Source organism: Thalia democratica, chromosome 4 (genome assembly GCF_965202585.1).
Source record: "Thalia democratica chromosome 4, ktThaDemo2.hap1.1, whole genome shotgun sequence".
NCBI lineage: Eukaryota > Metazoa > Chordata > Thaliacea > Salpida > Salpidae > Thalia > Thalia democratica.
Genome location: NC_139168.1, coordinates 31,567,009 through 31,585,868, shown reverse-complemented (window position 1 = coordinate 31,585,868; position 18,860 = coordinate 31,567,009). Strand labels below are relative to the sequence as shown.

The window sequence follows — 18,860 nt, the reverse complement described above, 5'->3', positions numbered from 1 at the left end:
ATTAAAATAATGTGACACTTTTCAGAATAAATAAGTTATGAACTTTTAAATTATAGTTTAAGTGTTTAACTTAGAGATTCTTAATTTAAATCTATTATAATTTTATGTCGAAACGTTAATATGAAAAATGTTCAGAGAAGCAAAAAATTTTTCTAGTTTAGATAAAAACTTCAAGTTCAAGGCTTAAGCTTAGTTTTGCTCGTCAAAATATTGGATTTAACGAATTTCTAACAATTATTTTCTCAGTAATAGCTTTGTTAAATACCGACTTTTTTTGAAACTTTTTTTTAAAAACACATAATAAAAAAATAACAACTAAACGAACAAAAGTCTATAAAACTGAATTTGAACTGTTATGAGTTTGTGCGATTTATTTTGACTTATTTTTTACTGTAGTTGTTTATAAGAAAATGTAAAAAGTTTTATTGAACTTTGAAAGTATTTCATTGGTTTAAGCAAAGTACTATTTAACTAACTACTATTTAACTTAATTAAGCAACAAAATATGGAAAAAGATAACAGCGAAGAAAGAACAACAAATAATGGTAAGAAATAATAATTATAATACATCGAAATTTAAACAATAAATATAAAGTTTTTAAAAAAATTATACTGTGTTGAATTAAAATATAAAATATCGTCCGATTTCTTTATAATTTACTGCATTTTAAACAGATAGTCACTTAAAAAAAGAACTAAATCAATCCGAAAATTTATCTGGCGTGGTTAGTTAATAGATCTAATAAAGTAAAGTTCTATCGTTACATTAACTGTTAATTTTCTAAGCATAATAGTTTTGTTTAATAAAAATCTTATTTACATTAAATCAATTAGAATGACAATTGTATAGTGCAGTGGCGTGTTTTGACTGGTTTCCTATTTCCTGTGCGAAACCTAAAATAACTGGAAGAAAATTAATAAAAAGCCGATTGAATATACATTTTTTTTTAAGTTTACTAAAAGTTCATACTTATATGTTAACTTTTTCCTATGAAGTAAAATTTAGCTTACTTACAGTTTTTAAAGAACTACGTCAAAAATAACATTTGTTAACTAATACAATTTTAGTTTCATCAAGTGTAAAATAATTCTTCACGTCTGCAATTAGTTTGTTTTCAAAACTAATTTTTTTTTTAATTAATTTTGATTTTAAGCTAAATTATTTTAACTGTTTTACTGGAAGTGTTTAACTAAATAATTTATATACATATCATTGAATATGTTTATCTAAAATTAAGACAAGTTAATAAATAATTTTCATTAGTGTTTCGTTTTCAGTTTCTCATGTATAAAAAATTTCGTTGGGTGACACGACCATTCAAATTCCAACAAGTTCAATTATTTATTTCTACTTAAGAGGCTATATCTAAAAAAATTACATATACTTAGAAAAATACAAAAAGTAACAGTAACCTAATTAGTTATCTACAAACAACTTGTAAACCTATATTTAACCTATAAACTTCAGTTTAGTCAGATTTTTTTTCATTGAACCGCATCACAATTTTTAAAGGAAACGATGAAAAAATACCCGAAGCACATCGGTTTTATCATTGGTAATGAATTTTGTGAAAGATTTTCTTACTATGGGATGAAGTGTAAGTCATTTCAAAACTTTATCATAAATAAAATTGTAAAAAAAAAGAATATTTTTTTATTCTTACCTTATTTGAAGTTTATTTCTTTCTTAACTTTAACTTTACAAAACTGTATCTAGCACCAACTTACTAAAAAAAATATTCTGAAAAAAAAAATTTAAAAAATTTAAATTTATTTAGTTTAAAAGTATGAACTTTTTTAAATATCACACCAGCCGTTTTTCTCTTAAATAAACGTATAAGTATATTAAACTTAATTTAATTTGATCAAGTTTTTTATTTATTCTCAAGTTGTCATTTTATTAAACTTTATCTAATACCAATAAAATAAAATATTCGTCTTATATTTACCTTCATTTTCATAAGAAAAAAATCGAAAATATAAATCTTAATTTTTAAACACTTTCTGAATTTCCTTATTATAAAATGATATTCCTGAATATTTTTTTTTTTTCACCAGCCGTTCTCCTGTTGTACCTGCGCAACTACCTGGGTTGGGGCGACGACACTTCAACTTCCGTCTACCACGCCTTCTCCATGCTCGCCTACTTCTTTCCGCTGGTGGGAGGCATCATAGCCGACTCGTACCTGGGACGCTACAAGACCATCATCGTGCTGTCCATTGTTTACGTCATAGGTCACGCGCTGAAGACGGTCGGTGCCATTCCGTACGTTCCCGGACACACGACTCACGCGTAAGAATTTTTTTTATAAATTACTATAACTATTTTTTTTAACAAACACTCTTTTTATATTTTTTAACGATCCTTTGATTGATATCATATCTTAGGTTTTGTTTGAACAAAACTGTTCAAAAACTTAGATATCCTTGAGTTTAAAAAAAAAAGTAAAATAAACTTTTATAATACTTTTAAGGGTTCTAAGCTTTATTTAAGCTTTTTTTTTTAATACAAACTTTTTCAAGGGTACTTTCAATGATGGGACTTTTATTTATAGCGATCGGCACAGGCGGGATAAAACCTTGCGTGTCGACGTTTGGCGGTGACCAGTTCTCTTCTGACCAGGTAATATTTTTTGTTACAATGTACTCTATTTCTGAACAAACCTAACCGAAAGATACACTTGATATAGTAATTAAAATCTGTTGTGGTATAATTTTGTTATTTATGCGTTTTTCGTCTGATACAGATTTTGAAAATAACCTAAAATCAACCACAAATCGCTTTATGTTAAAATACAAACCATCATTCAGCTGCACGTGAGGAAGCAGTTCTTTTCAATATTCTACTTCGCCATCAACGCGGGCAGCCTGATATCGACCTTCATCACCCCAATATTCAGGGCTGATCTGGACTGCTACCCGGGACGCGAGGGCCCCGAGTTCGAGGAGTGTTACGCGATGGCGTTCGGAGTTCCCGGCGCGCTCATGGTCGTCGCTCTCGGTAAGTAACCCGCAAGTGCATTAAAGCCAAGCATCAATAAATGCTTAATAGCTTTGTAGTTATACTGTTATCTTGGTTAATTTAATTTTTCGAATTTGTTAAATATTTGTACACTCAATACTCTATTTCTAAAAATTACTTTTTCTCTAATTACGTATCACTTTATATTATATGGTATCTAATCTACTATTTTATCTTTTCCAAAATTAAAAGTCATAATTACTATTTTTTACTGAGCAAAGTTTTAAAGTGTTTAGTGAAATCTTTGTTATCTTAAATGTAACAAAAAATTAATCTCTTTCAAACTTAAACAAATAACTGAACTAAAAAAAAACTGTTGTTCAACTAGAACAGCTAAAACTTTGAGAATAAAAAAAAAGCATTGTAGCCTATCAACCTTTTATCTGATTGAATTTAAAACATCTAAACATTGCTACAGTTTTGTTTATCGCGGGAAGCAGGTGGTACACGAAGTACCCGGCTGAGGGAAGCGTTTTTGTGAAAATGTGCAAGTGCATTGGTTCCGCCATCAAAAACAAGCTCATCACCGCGAGTGAGAACAGGAACAAGGAACATTGGGTCGACTACGCTAAAGCTACGGTCAGTTGCTTGTTTGGATAAATATCTGCACAAAAATATATTAAGCAACGTAGAAAAATAATATGTCATGTTGATACATAGGAAATAAATTGAATTGTTTTTATAAGAATAAAAAGTTAAATTACTGTTTATAAAAATATTACTTGTTACTCTATAAAGGCTTTTGAATGATGTTTCCTAGTTTCCTTAAAATATCTAACTTTACTTTTGTATTTTTGGTAAGTGTTTTGATCACAATAGCTAAACTTTTATAAACAGAAAAAAATAGGTAGATAAAGTTCCTCTAAATCTTAACTTAAAGCGTTTACTCAAACTACTATCATAGTCTTTATAATTTAAAAGGTTAAAACATTTTAAAAATTGGATCAAGTTATATTGAAAAGTTTAAATCATAAAAGATTTTTTTGATAAATTAAGTTAACAAAGTCTTTTGTTTCGACTACAGTTCTATTACAAAACGTATTTTGATCTTTGATAAAAATTTTTACTTATATGTTTTATAGGGACTTTAATGAAGCAAGTTTATTTACCTCACTGAAACAGCTTGTAGCGTTTATAATTACTAACTTTTGAATAAAGAACTTTTTTAGAAAACACTTAGCGGCTAGTGTTGAAAATGACTGGAATTTCTTATGCCTGGTTTTTATAAGTGATTTTGCCAAGTAATATGTGATAGAAATTTCACGTGTATTCGATAGCTGTTTAAATAAAATTAATTTGCATTTTTTGTTGTATGTTGTCGTTAAAATAAAAAAAATTGACTGCATGTTAAACTAGAAGAAAAAAAACTTATTTCATAATTAAAACTTATGTTGCAACCTTTAGCTATACTTTATTTTCAAAGTTCCTGATAGTTTAAATCATGTTTATATATTTTACCATATTTTGTTTATGATTGAAGAATTTGTTTAATTCAACTAATTAATAGTATTTTTCGTTTGCAGGTCTGAACTTTGTTGTTTTGTTTTATTTGTTTTTTGGTTTCTTTATACTTTGCTGAGCAAATAGTTTATTTTGTTTTCAAGTAATATTTCACAAAACAAGTTAATGTTAGACAAATATTTGAATTAGGTCAAAATGCCAATGCATGTCGACAAAACCAAATAACGATTTTTTTGTGCTTTTTCTTACAATCAAATATCAAATTTTGGTAAATTAAGCTTAAATGCAAATAAACTTCTTTTTAACATTCGAATTTAAATTAAAGTTTAAAAATTGTATAACATTATTAAGTTGTATTTCTCTATAAAACTTTCCTTTTAATTTTAAGTTGCAAAATAAAAGAAAAGAGACACAAAATAAGTTTTGCAAATTTTCTTTCTTTTTATACTCTAACTAGAAAACCTAATTTGCTTTTAAATCTCATAATAATAATCAAACAAAGAACACTGGTCTAGATTTAAAGCTAAAATGTTTCAAAATGTACTGTATTTTTTTAGTTGTATGGTTTTATAAATAATTAAACTGTTTAAGTCTAGTTTATTAAAAAAGCTAACTACAACTACAATACCAAGTTAATATTAATTTCACAAATTGACTTTAAATTTTTGCCGCTATCTAAGGTAAAAACTTAAAACAGATTATTTATTTCTACCTCTTTGTAAAAATTTTATTTTTATTATTTTCATTCCAGGACAAAATGAAACGAGATACGAAATACGTTTTGCAAATTTTCGTTCTGTTTTTTCCGATTCCATTCTTTTGGGCGCTTTTCGACCAGCAAGGGTCAAGGTGGACTTTGCAGGCGATCCAAATGAACGGAAACATCGTTAGCTGAGTTTACTTTGTAACATTAGGAAAGCTATAAAAACTCTTCTTTTTGTTTGCAACACTCTAATTCGAAAAACTAATTTCCATTTCAATCTTATAAAAATAAACCAGATATAGAAGACCATTGCTAGATTTAAAGCTAAAATGTTACAAATATATTTTTTTTTTAGTTACATGGTTTATAAGCCATTAAACTGATTAAGTCTAGTTGTTTGAAACAGCTAACTAAAACTATCCACCAACTTTTTTTAAATATTTTTTTACATCATTTTGAAAACGGTAAAGAATTTTTAAAGTTTTATGTTATATTTAGTCAAGTCTAATTGTTTCAACAACCTAAAACTAAAATACCAACTTTCTTCTCAGGGTAGCGTGAACTTCAAACCTGATCAGGTCGGGATCATCAACCCCCTCCTGATTCTCCTCCTCATCCCGACCTTCGAGCTCACCCTTTACCCTCTCCTCCGCAAGTACAACGTCAATTTCTCCTCGCTCCGCAAAATGACGGCGGGTTTCGCGTTCACCGGACTTTCGTTCGTAGTTGCCGCCTTTCTGCAGATACAAATTGATGTCCGTGCTCAAACTTTTATTCATAACTTGTCTAATTTTAAGTTATGAATACTTTATTTTACAAAATCAAAGATATGTAAAATTATAGTACTATTATGTTATGTAATGTGATTTAAACAGCAAGAACCTGTTTAAGCGTTCATTTTTTATGTTTTAAATAGACTTTGAAGATAATAAATTAACAAAACATAGCAACTTGAGAATAAGTTTTTTTTTATTTTTGGTAATAAACTCGTTAGTTAGTCAAAATAAAAAACGATTTTTCAATTACAAATATGTTTACAAGGATTTCTTAGACATATTTCGTTTAATAAAAAGTACAAGACTTCTCAGTAATTTTTGAGTAAACTGTAAAATGCTTTATGTTTAAACAGTACTATGAAAAAAAATGTATTGTTTTTTTTCTGTAACTAAGCTCATTTTATGTATTTTTATTATAGAAAGGACTTACTGCCCTACCATCGCCACAACAATATGGAGTCAGAGTTGTTAATTCGTTTAATTGTGACGTGTCAGTTAACATGACGTCACAAAACTTCAACGTTCCCATGAGCTCTGTTAGTATCTATTTTGTTGTTTTTCACAAGTTTTATTATATTCCATGTAAAGCGTGTTTTACTGTATTAAAACACAAAAACGTTACAAATATCAAAATAAGCTTAAAGCACTAATTATAACGAAGAACAAAATTTAACTTTTCTATGTGTTTGCTTTGAAAAAAAAAAAGACTTGTTTATTTATTTATAACGACGACTCATTCAATATTTTTCAATCAATAACTGTATTTTCTAGTTAAAGCCGTAAACCTCATTTTTAAAAGAAAACTGTGAAAACATTGCAATCTTTTTATACTAGTAAAATAATATACTGTCTAGCTTTATAGATAATGAAGCATTTTTAATTACTTGTTTTAAATAGCATATGAAAACATATTTTTAACTAAACTAACAAAGTTTGTGTTTACAGGCATCTGAAATACGAATGCTAGAGAACAGCATGTTGAAAGACATTTCATTTGAAGATTGCGATGGAAAAACAAATAGTTTTTCTTGGCTGCCAACTAAAACTGGCTCTGTTGAAGATATATTTTTGACTAAATCGACAGTATTTTATACAGTGAGTATGACTTTAGTGCTATAAATACTAAAAAATTAAGTTTGTTGAACACGAAAATGTTAAAGCTCAAAACAAATAGTAATATTAATTTTTATTTAGAATTACTGACTTCAGTTATTTTTGTAAACACTTGGTTTTTTAAAAACATTAAAACGATTTATTTAAGCACTTTTAGTGACAATATTGTATAAATATTGTAATTAGTCAGTGTTTTAGGTAGTTTATAAAGTATTTTTACTTTGTTAACTTTTAGTTATACATAATACAGCTTGTTTAGGTATTCACTTTTAACTTTTGTAGCATTTTTCCATATTATAGTCAAATTTTTACACAACATATAGTTAGATTTTGTATAAAACTGATATAAAATTTTATATATTTTTTTAGTTACCATAAACTATTTATTAAACAAATTTTTACTAGATAAGCTTATATAAACATTTTACCTTATAGTGCAGGGGCAGAAATATTTTATAAGTAACAAGCCTATTTTGCTTGAAAAAGTTTCTTACGGGCCACAATGTTTTAAAACATTTGAAGAGTTAGTAAAAAGCTGTTAGTTTTAACCAAAAGTGTAATAAAACAATCACTATTGAAGCACTAGCGATTGCTTTTTTTAATAAGTGTCTAATTGTAAGCGTTTACTGAAAAAACTTTTTTTATTGTTTCAAAAAAAAATGTTTTAAGCTTAAAAATACATCGAGGGCCGCTGTTTGAAGACGCCTGTTCTGAGTAAAACTGTCGTCTGAGTAAAACTAACATTTTTTATTTTGAATAACACTATCACACTACACAAATTTTTAGTCGGAAATGAAAACGAAAAAGTCAGAGAACGGTGGATCTCGTTTAACAGTGATGAACGTGTCTCCCAAAGACCTCAAATACTCCATCAGGGAAGTATTTGGGTCAACTATTGGATCAGGAGATAGAAGTGAACTTATTGATGTCCCTCATGGAACGTTTGTTGTTTGATTAAAATTTAGCAGTTCTTTTGTAGTTTAACAATTACTCAAAGTTTTTAGTAAATATTAAGTAAAATTTTCCAACTTTAAGTCTAAGCTAAATTTAAAACAAGATTTAAACTTGTTTCAGTGTAGACTTTTACGAAAAATTTGTTAAAATAACATTAGCACATTGTTAACACATTAAGAGTATTCCTGACAGGTAAATTAACAAACATCCAATTAAATTAACAATCGTTTGCAGGCTCACAATAGATGTACATGACGGAGATGGGATCCTTTTTACTTTCTTGTCTGATGTTGAAACGGGTGGAGTGTACACGCTGGTTCTTAACGAACAAAAAGAAGATTCGTTTCAAGTAGTTTTTTGAAAGTTGATATTGTTTTGTTAAACCCTGAATTATCTGTAGCAATGTTTATGAAATTTAAAACTAAAACGGTATGGATTGTTTAGTTTACAACCATACATTTTTTGTTAAGTATAAACTCCTTAGAAAGGTGTTACTCAACTAAAAATCTTCTATGAAAAAAATAAACCAAGGTACTTTGTTAAATACCCTTGTTTATTTGCTCACTTACCCAGGTTAGTTTAATCTTTTCAGTTTTGTAAAAAAAACTAAATACTTTTTTATCTATTACCAGACGTATGCGTTATCTTTACTTCAACTATGAAAAAATTTAAAAGTTTCTGAACTATAGAATAAACTTTTGCATGGGCTAAGTAAAATTTAAAAAGTAAAAACTAAAAATTTAAGTTGATGTTGAATTTTTTTCAGGTAAAAGATATCAATCCTAATTCAATCAGTGTCTTGTGGATACTTCCTCAGTTTTTCATCATAACAGTTGCCGAAGTGTTTATCTCAATAACTGGCTTGGAATTTTCCTACTCTCAAGTAATTTTTAATTAACAAATTTATAAGCCTTATAAAAAAGGTTGTAGTAAAATTAAGTTTTGTTTAAAGATACTTTTCTGAATTAAAAATTAAAGTGCTAAGAATAGAATTGTAATCTTTCTAAATTTTTAATAAAACTTTTAATTACAGCTATTTTCCTACTATTTGCTTAATAAATTTAAATTAAATACAAAAAACAAGTACTTCTCTATCATTTTTTTTACTTTAATTACTGGATTTTTTTACACGTTTTTATTTTAAGTTTCTAGTTTTAAGTTTGTGCGTAATACATTTTTGAAAAATATTTTTCAACAAGGATACTTACAAAACGTTGGTTAAAACTTAAACTTGTTACACAGTATTTATACTTTTGCTGACGACTTGTTACTCTTTTTCAGGCTCCACCTTCAATGAAATCGGTTCTTGCTTCGGTCTGGCTGCTGACGGTGTCCTTAGGCAACGTCATAGTCCTCGTAGTTGCGGAGGCCAAGCTGGTCGAGAGGCAAGCCGACGAGTTCTTCCTCTTCGCCGGTCTCGTTTTCATTTCCGGCATCGTTTTCGCTTGGCTCGCCTACAGGTTCGTTTTGCTTTTTGTAAACATTTTTGTTTCAAGCATGACTATCGAACTTAGTTAACCGAATTTTATCCTCTACGTGGACTAAGGGTTGGAAAACTGCGGCCCGTAGACCAATGCGGCCCTCAAAATCAATATCTGCGGCCCGCGAGCTCCTTTTCAGCCAAAAATATACATTGGAAAAACAATAAAAACCTAAGATTTTGTAACAAAAACTTACAGTTAGGCTCTTAAATCAAAAAATACTCTTTATTTAAGCTCTAATATTGCTTAATTATTCATACTTTTGATCTTAAATAATATTTCTATACTGATTACTAGAACTTTTTTTAAATGTCTGCGGCCCTCAAAGGTGTTTTTTTTTAAAGTGCGGCCCACGAGCAATTTTTTCGAAAAATTGGCCCGCGAGTTACATAAGGCTGCCAACCCCTGATGTAGACTATTATCTATTTTAAGCACTTAAACAATTATTAGAAAAACATAGATTTGAGTTCTTAAAATAAAACACATAACTTTACATTGTAAGAATAGTAAAAAGTTGAGTTAAAGAAACTATCTTGTTGTATTATTTAGTACAATAATGTGAGCTTTCAAACAGTTTTAAGTAAAAATCCCATAAACAATTAGTATATAAAAGTTTACGTTGCACACCCCCTAATTTATCGAGTTTAACCTTTAGTTTTTATAAAATATCGTTTACCTTAAATATAAATAAGTTATTTTTTTTATTTATCGCTTTACGAGTGTAAAAATGTAGACTTTAGTAGTAAGAAACTAAAGCTTTGTCTAAAGATAAAGCTAGAAAAACAATTTTTGATACAGTTTTGTGTTTCCTAAAAACTAGTACACTTATAAAAGTCAGTACAATGCGCCTCGTTTTTGTAACTGTTCTTTTAAGTTTAATCTTTTGCTTTTAAGTATTATCGGTAACATAGCTAAAAATACTTACTTAAGCTTACTTCTATTTATGATGAGTATTTATGCAAAAAAGTTGAATACTCAACTATTAGTAAAAAGCTCAAAAAATGTATAAAATATTAATTTTGATTAGTCGAATTTCTTTTAGTTATATTCAACTATACAAAAATAAAGTAAAGAACATGTACTTTTTGGATTTAGAATGAACTCTTCTCAATATTTTAGGTACAAACCAGTAAACGAAGACGAATTTGCTGAAGAAATAGAAGAAGAAAACAAAAGGCAGGCTGGCTTATCTAAAAGTAAAGATGACGAGTTAATACTGGAAAATTCTTTTACTCATGAAAATATGAACACAACTCAGCTATAGGTATAGGAAGTTTTCATTTAACACTTGCTGTGTGAGAGCTATTTATACTTGCAAAATATCACCACTTCAGTCGCATTAAGTTTTTACTACTTCTGTTAAGTTTATTAATTATTGGACGTATGTTATGAATTAATTTAATTTCAAAAAAAATTCACTTTTATTGTATAAACCTTCTTTTTTAAACAATTTATCTAGTAGAAAACAACTACTTGCTCAACTACAATTTATTATTTTTAATAGTGAAACTGTCTTTTAAATTTAACTTTTTTTAACCAGTTGCTGTTGAATACTTATACTATTTATAAGCCAAAACCTGTACAATTTTCTGTCTAACCATTTACTATCTAAATTTTGAAAGAAGAAATATTTGTGATAAATGTTTTGTTTCACTTGTTTAACATTGAAAAATGTTAAGAATAATAAACATTTAATTTCAAGTACTGATTGTAGTGTGCATTAATTTAAACAAAATTATGTCATGAAATTGTAGGTATCAAACGATTAATTGCTATAGAGTATTTTTTTAAGGTTATGAATAAAAACCATGATGCATATCCAGTAATATTGTTTTAAAATGTTGTGACTATTAAGTTTACTAACACAAAATATCTTGTAAAATAGTGTTATAAGCTTGTAAACCTTGGTTTTAAATAAGTACTTTATTTATACAAGTTTAAAACTTTGTATCGTTTAAATATCCATCTATTTTTAAATTTTACTATAAACTCTAACTAATAATCTAAGTATAAATTGTCTTTAAAACAAGAAAACTTCCTTGCAAAAGTTGAAATAATGTTGTAAAACATTTTAAAGTTGCTATCAATATAATTAATTTTCACTTGATGTCAGGTATAACGTAACGTCACTTTAAAGATGTTTTGTAAATAAAATAAGATCCATAAAAGTTATTTGTTTAATTTATAATAACATTAAGACGCATTGACAAAATAATTTTCAAAAATGTTATCCAAAAACTTATGTTTCACAAATATTTTTCGCTTTCGTTTTAATCTAATTAATAAAAATAAAACTGTTAAGCTTTTTAACTTTTTCACACTATAGTTTGAACTTTCTTTGATTTTTTTTCAAAAGTTAGTACATACGATTTAAAATCGTAACTGCATGCAAGTTATATAAAAAGGTGGAGTTATTATAAAAATAATAGTAAATTTTTTTTTAACTATGCAGCATTTAATATAATAAATGAAACTAACAACTTAGTGTAAAATGACAACTGTATTTTTAGTCAAATTTATTGTATAAAACAAACATATGTTCAACCTTGATTATTTAGACATCTTTTTATCGTATGTTCCTGCACCTTTGTAACCACCAACGTATCCACTATCGTCCGCACTATTTGTCCTTCCTTCAAGGCCTCTTCCAGTTCCGTCCGCGTTAAATCGTTCCTTATGAGCACCCGTGTACAACGATGTGTCTGTCATTCTTTCAACACCTCCAACTTTAAGGGCTTTAGTTGTGCCGGTCATACCAGGTTGAGAAGCCTTTATTTTCCCGTATAAAACATCTGCTTCAACTCCTTTTTTTGCAGCAAGAACTTGGATCACAGCTTCGAAGTCTTTAAAAGTCATTTTCTTTCCTTTCGGAATTTTTTTGCTGAACTCGATATCTAAATCTGTGGTTGTTACTTTTTTGTCCAAAATACCAGAGTCTTTGCAAAGCTTTGTGAAGTTTTTTCCTGTCATCTCAGTTGCTCCTGGACTACCAACTTGAGCAAACTTTATAAAGACTTCTTTGATGTCAGCCATTGTTGCACGTTTAATCACAAACAAACACAGAAAACTATTGAAGAAACTATTGTCAAACCAGTTCAGGCTTTTACTTAAAAATAATTACAATGATCTCTTACTAAACGAATGTATTTTTTTTTTATTATGACGTAATTATCGATGAACTAGCTTTATATTCTATCAAAACAAGAATTGCATTATTTTATTGAAAACTGTAACCTTTTTCACTAGTTTAAAAATGGTACGTATAAAATTGTGTATTAAGGAATTTATTTTTGATAATTAGTAAAACTTGCTCTATACTATTACAACCTTTAACTTATTTAGAGCCCAATCAGAAAAGCTATTTAGCTCAGAAATAAACTGTCAAATGAAATTTAAACCAAACTATTTATTCACAAAGCTTTCATCATATATTTGATATTATCAGTGATATAAACGGCTAATTCAAATAGAAGCTCTATTTAACTTTTCTTATTGACTAAAACTGTCTAACTGTCTGAAATAATACATAGATTCTATTTGGTTAAGCCGTTTACTACATTGATAATGTCAAAAAAATGATGAAAGTTATGTGAATAAATAGTTTGGTTTATATTTCATTTGACAGTTTATTTCTGAGCTATATAGTTTTTTTGATTGAATGAAACTGTTTAACTGTCTGAAATAATAGATAATTGGCTTTTGTTGTGACCCTGGATTTACTGCTTACTTGAATTTCCAATCTAGTTTAGAGCCAAGAAATTTACATAAATTAGCATAACTTATGCAAGTTTTTTTTATAAACATATATTAATTGAGAATTGCTTTGAATTTTATAACAAATACAAATTTCAAATAGTTTTATAATGTTTCTACCATGAATTACTACTAGTACTGACAAAATCATATTTTAATGCATTGGATTATTAGCGGTTAAACCCAAAAAGCTTTTATAAATAAAAAAAAACCTTTAGCTTTTGTACGAATTAAATACATTATCTCAGGGAAGCTCGAAACAACAATTTACCGTTTTAATTTAAATTCACAATTTTTTTTGTCATTCCATATATATTTATTCAAAGCTTGTTACAAAGTATCATAAAGAAGCTTACTCTACTGTAAAAAGTTGCTTTTTAACAAAAGTAAACTAGCATAACTACGAAAATTGATTCACTGGTTATTATGAATTATTTTCATGCTTGCTTCTAAATTTTCATTTTTGTATAGAAAGCTAAAAACTTTTTTTACTAAATAACAATTTTTTAAGAAAGGACAAACTTTAGTTATAACTTTTTACTGCCACTTTGTTTTCTTGTTGAAATAAAAGTTATTCTATATACTTTAACTGTATTAAGTTAAATAAAGTCTTATATTTAAACTTTTTAGACATTTAAAAAAATAAACTAAACGACTGACTAAGTAAATAAAAGCAATTAATTTTATTACTAAAGTAGAAAAAAATCTAATTAAATTCATGAGCTTATTTTTTATCAAACAAAAGATTGTCATGAAGATTGAATAACTCTAATCAAATCCTCAATAACATTTCGTTCAAGCTTTATTCTTACTTTAACTAAGAATACTTTTAAAATTTTACCAATAAACGATTTGCAATGCTGCTTGACATATATTGCAGAAAAATTTTCTAAGAATTAAATTAGATACTGTTTAAAATGTTACATTTTTGTATTAAACAACCTGCTAAAACTTTGACGGTTTTCATACCTAAACAATTAAGTTTGTTCTGGTAGTTAAGTAGAACTTCAATAACAAAGTTTCAGTCAAAGTACAAATAGTTATAAAAGTTTTAAGTTTACTAATAGTTTTAAATTGCTGTTTTATTTTTAGATAGAAAACTAACTGTACTGCAGTGTATAACAGACACTTTTAATCGAAAACTTTAAAAGCAGAATCGGATTTTTCTGAGAAGTCTAAAAAACATCTACCACTACCTTTTTTTATTTATTTTCAGAAAAATATCTGCACCCTTACTCAAAGTATATTTGTTTAAGTTGAAAAAACAACAAAAACTTTTATCTTTAAAAATAATAATAAGTTATGTCTATATATAATCAGATATTTGATTTGCCTTAAACTACAACTATTTTTTTTACTAAATTAAATATAAGATATTACTAACATTTCACTCTTGACTTAAACCAAATAAAAAAAGTTTAAAAATTGTTGAGAACAATCTAACTGAAAGTAAGGCAAGAATAAGCTTACTGTGTTTAAGAAGCACGTGAAGCAATAATAAATAATAAATGAATCGCTTGCAAGGAAAATGATTTCAGTTTTCTAAGAATTTAATAAAACTACCATTTTATCACTCTGAAATTTTCTCAAAAACAAAATCAGTTTTGTTCAGTAAATAACTAATTTTCTTAAAAAGTATTTTGTACAATTTTCTAGAAATTCGCTACTATCTCTACTGTATTATCATGTCTACACAAATAACCATGCAGTGACACAGTTCAAAAAAACTACTTTTACTAAAGTAAAACAAAGTAGCGAAATTGCTTATGATAAAAACTAATGAACTAAACATTTTTTCTTACGCTGCTAGTACATGTAAATTAGATTACAACATTTAAACTAGTGACATTTAGTTTTGATGACACCAATTGGAAGTGCATCAAGTTTGCGTCACTGATTGCAAACCTAACTTAGACAAAAATTTCATTTAAACTTTAAGGCTTCTTATTAGTTCATTTAAACTTTAAAGCTTCTTATTAGTAATGATTTCAAGACAGTTATTAAAACTTCAGTTTACTTGTATACAGCATTTTAGATTTTGTAATTTTACATTTCAATTTTAAAGTTTTAATAATTGTCATTCACATTTAAAAATTACACTTTTTTTAATTAAGTACTTTTAAACCTAATGTTCGTTTATTTTTACTTTCGTTAACCAAAATTCAATAAGGTTTTGCTTATAAATATGTCATTTAATGTAATTTTATTTAAAAGCTATTTATTATAGTCTTATTTTTATTAGTTTTAACAATTGAATAACACAGATTGTTATAATATCTTTTTTTAATTTAAATACCGGAATAAGCGTATATTGTAAGTAAATTTGTAGCAAGTTGAAAACATTGAAGTAGTTTATTAATATTTTTTATAACTGTAATAAACAAATGATGTTTGATTCTTACAAAGATGCATAAATTGAGTCACAGCGTTTTGTCTTTTGCAGCTTAATTTAACTTAACAGTGCTTAAAAAGAAATAAATACAATGTTCTTTTAGTAAGTTGGTGTCGAAAATGCACAAAAGGGTCTTTTTTGCACGAAGTAACTTTTGAACGGAAGATCAAAGGTGCAGAAATTATTTTGTGCGTTTTTCACCACATCCCATTTTTTTTTAAATTAAATTTCAACGTATTTATAAGTTTAAGCTGGGTAAAATAATTTTTGTTTAAATGTTCCTTAAAGTTGGTACGCTTTTATCGTTCCAACAGTTTATAATTGCTAAATAAATACAAGATGATAATTTAATAACTATCTGTGAGAATTATAGAAAATAGTGCAAATACAACAGTGCAACAAATTATTCTTAAGGAACTAATCATTCTGCAAAACCTGTAGAGTATAAACTAATTTATATTTTGCTTGTCTGTATAAAGGTTCACTATAAATTGAATTAAAAGTTTCTTTTAGGCGTTCAAGCAAGCATATGGTTTTTTTTAGAAATGTATTTATTTGTATCAAGGTCAACTTTTATTTTCAGGAAACTTAAACGTCGTTATTAGTGTAATACACAAGGAAATAAAATAGTATTTGCTTATTCTATAAAACTGATTTTCTATACGTTTTTAGTCAGTCAAAAGATATTCATTTAACTTTCAAAAAAATCAGACACTTTTATAAGGTTGTATTTAGAAGTTAGCATGCTTTATTTATATTTAACTTTTATATATTTTAAATTATGTTTGTATTTACTTAATAGTTATAAAGAGCAAGAAAAAGTAATTGTTTGTAATAAATAGACTAAATGAACTAATGCAGTTTTTAACAATGTTTTTTACAGTAGATGGGTATGAATAATTCGTTTAACAAAAGAATTATATTATTACTGTCACTCGTTACATTTTCTTTAAGCAAAGAAAACAAAACAAACCCAATCATCGAAATTTTTACTCTACTGATGATATCAAAGTAAACCTTCCCGCTGGTAGACTTTTTCCTCAAAAACAACTTGATGCAACTGATATTTTTATAAGTCTTAGCTGTTGGGAACACAAGGCAAACTGCCCGTATGTTGACACAAACAAGGTTATTCCCCAAAACAGATCTTGTTGCAAAAACCTGACGCGGTTGTTCGAGTGCTCCTACGAGGACAAAATGCAGCTGTTGAGGTATTTGAACTTGCTCAAGTCGTGGAATTGCACCGAGCAACTTAAACAAGAATGCGGATTGAAAACTTTTAGCTTCAACGAGATTTCCGATATAATGTACTTGTCAGTTTAAGACGTAGCAGGATTCAATACAACATGCAATGTATTGGATAAAAATAAAACGCACTTTTATGATGGAAGTTTTTCAGATAAAAATGAGATTGTAACTGATCCTTGCGCGACAGTAGAATAATTTTACACGTTTGGTTCTGAAATGTTTGTGGCTTTTTATAAAGCGCTTCCCATGTGTCCAGTCGTTTGGTGTGCGGTTCAAAATAAAAACTCAGCGTATATTAAAATACTATTTTGGAAGTGTGCTCCTAATTTCCTGAATTCCTGAAATTAATCCTATATTCACATTCTTATTTTTTTTCTTTTATCAATTTTTTATCTAGGAAATGGCCAAGGCAAATGATAGTGTAATATACATCATTTTGCTTTTAGGCCAAATCGTAAAAGATATTAACATTATTCATAAAATAAACATTTAAGAGTTTAAATAACATGCAAACTAAGGGAAAAAAATATATAATTAAAATATATTTATTTTTGGTTCTAAGGCAATAATAATGAAAAAAAAACCTTTATCTTTGGAGGGACCCCATGAAATAATTCAAACCCGAAACCATTTTTTTTTTAAATTAAAGAAAAAGGTGCGTTCTCTAAAATAAATAAAAAAATTAGATAGCTTTTACGATAAGGAAAATAATTGACATTAAAGTTTTATGTTTTTTGAAAAATTTATAAATTTGCCTATAAAATTAACTTTATGCTCGTAAAAAAACAACTTCGAATGGTATGCGCATTTTATTTAATAAAAAACATAACAAATGTCTTAAACAACAAAATGATGGCAGTATATCTAAATAAAATAAGAACACAAACGGGTACAATACTAATAAAAATTAAAGTTAAGCTTCAACGAAATAATTTTTGCAAGTAATACTTACTTATTGAAAAAAAATGTAAATACGGTTCAGCATAAAGAGCATTATTAAAGGTCATATAGGTTCATAAAAGCTTTTACAATAAAAATTCTAGTCGATCTTTGAAACTTAACTACCGGAAAAAAGTTAAGCCATTATCATGTAGCTTGTATCCTTAAACATTTTTTACTCTATTGTATTTTGACTTCATCAATGCAGTATAATTTAAAAGTGTAATAGAAAATAGTATTTAGAACATTTTGCTTATCCTTTATAAACATAAAAATTTCTACACAATAAAAAACTTTTTATGTTCATTTATATAACATATTCAATATTTCAGTGGTATTATTATACAATGTTAAAAATTATATTCATTTTTTTTTATGTATAATGATTCGTATACAAATTTGTTTATATTTTTGAAACGTTTAAAACTTTTTTTGTTTTATAACTAGTTTTAATATACCAATAAAAAGTTTTTTGAACCTTTAGGCATTTTAATTGAAACGTAGACTATTTCTAAAAAACTTGTATTTAATTTAATCAATTGTAAATTATTTATAAAACACATTGCAACTTAAAAAAACAGACAACGGCAATTGAAAATAAAAAATTGTTTGAAACTGGTATAAGTAATTTAGATTATTGCTTAAAGTATCATAAGTGCAATTCTTTGAAATAATAATGTTCTTTTTGTTGATATAATATTTTAACGATTAACTAAAAAATATTATGGCAATGCAAGCAAAAATAGTAACAGTTAAAAGTACATAAAGTAATAGTGTTTTAATTGGCCTTTTGAGTCTTTTCCTATATTTTCTCATCTGCCACAATTTTTTCAACCGAGTTAGAACTTGTCGGTTCGCACCTTTCCAGCTGGTTTTTGAAAAAGCCAAGGATTCCGGAGAGGGTGAGAAGAGTTCCGCTGAAAACAAATGTGGAGGTGTAGCTTTTCGTCTGAGAGTACAAATAACCTGTGAGCGGTGTTTATAACTATTTTGTTTATTAAGTTTTATTACAAAGTAG

At 27.3% G+C, this 18,860-nt stretch overlaps 1 protein-coding gene across 1 annotated transcript; it reads left to right on the top strand.

Moving 5' to 3' along the window:
- Positions 1-460: 460 nt before the first annotated feature.
- Positions 461-18,814, top strand: LOC145833251 (solute carrier family 15 member 2-like). Its single transcript, XM_082940444.1, is given in 17 exon segments — positions 461-545; positions 676-725; positions 1,514-1,598; positions 2,059-2,293; positions 2,524-2,623; positions 2,812-3,001; positions 3,441-3,601; positions 5,235-5,369; positions 5,738-5,941; positions 6,382-6,498; positions 6,908-7,057; positions 7,862-8,016; positions 8,264-8,378; positions 8,796-8,912; positions 9,311-9,489; positions 10,630-10,694; positions 18,750-18,814. Coding segments are annotated over 17 exon segments (2,163 nt in total). The 5' UTR covers positions 461-505.
- The last annotated feature ends 46 nt before the right edge of the window (positions 18,815-18,860 follow it).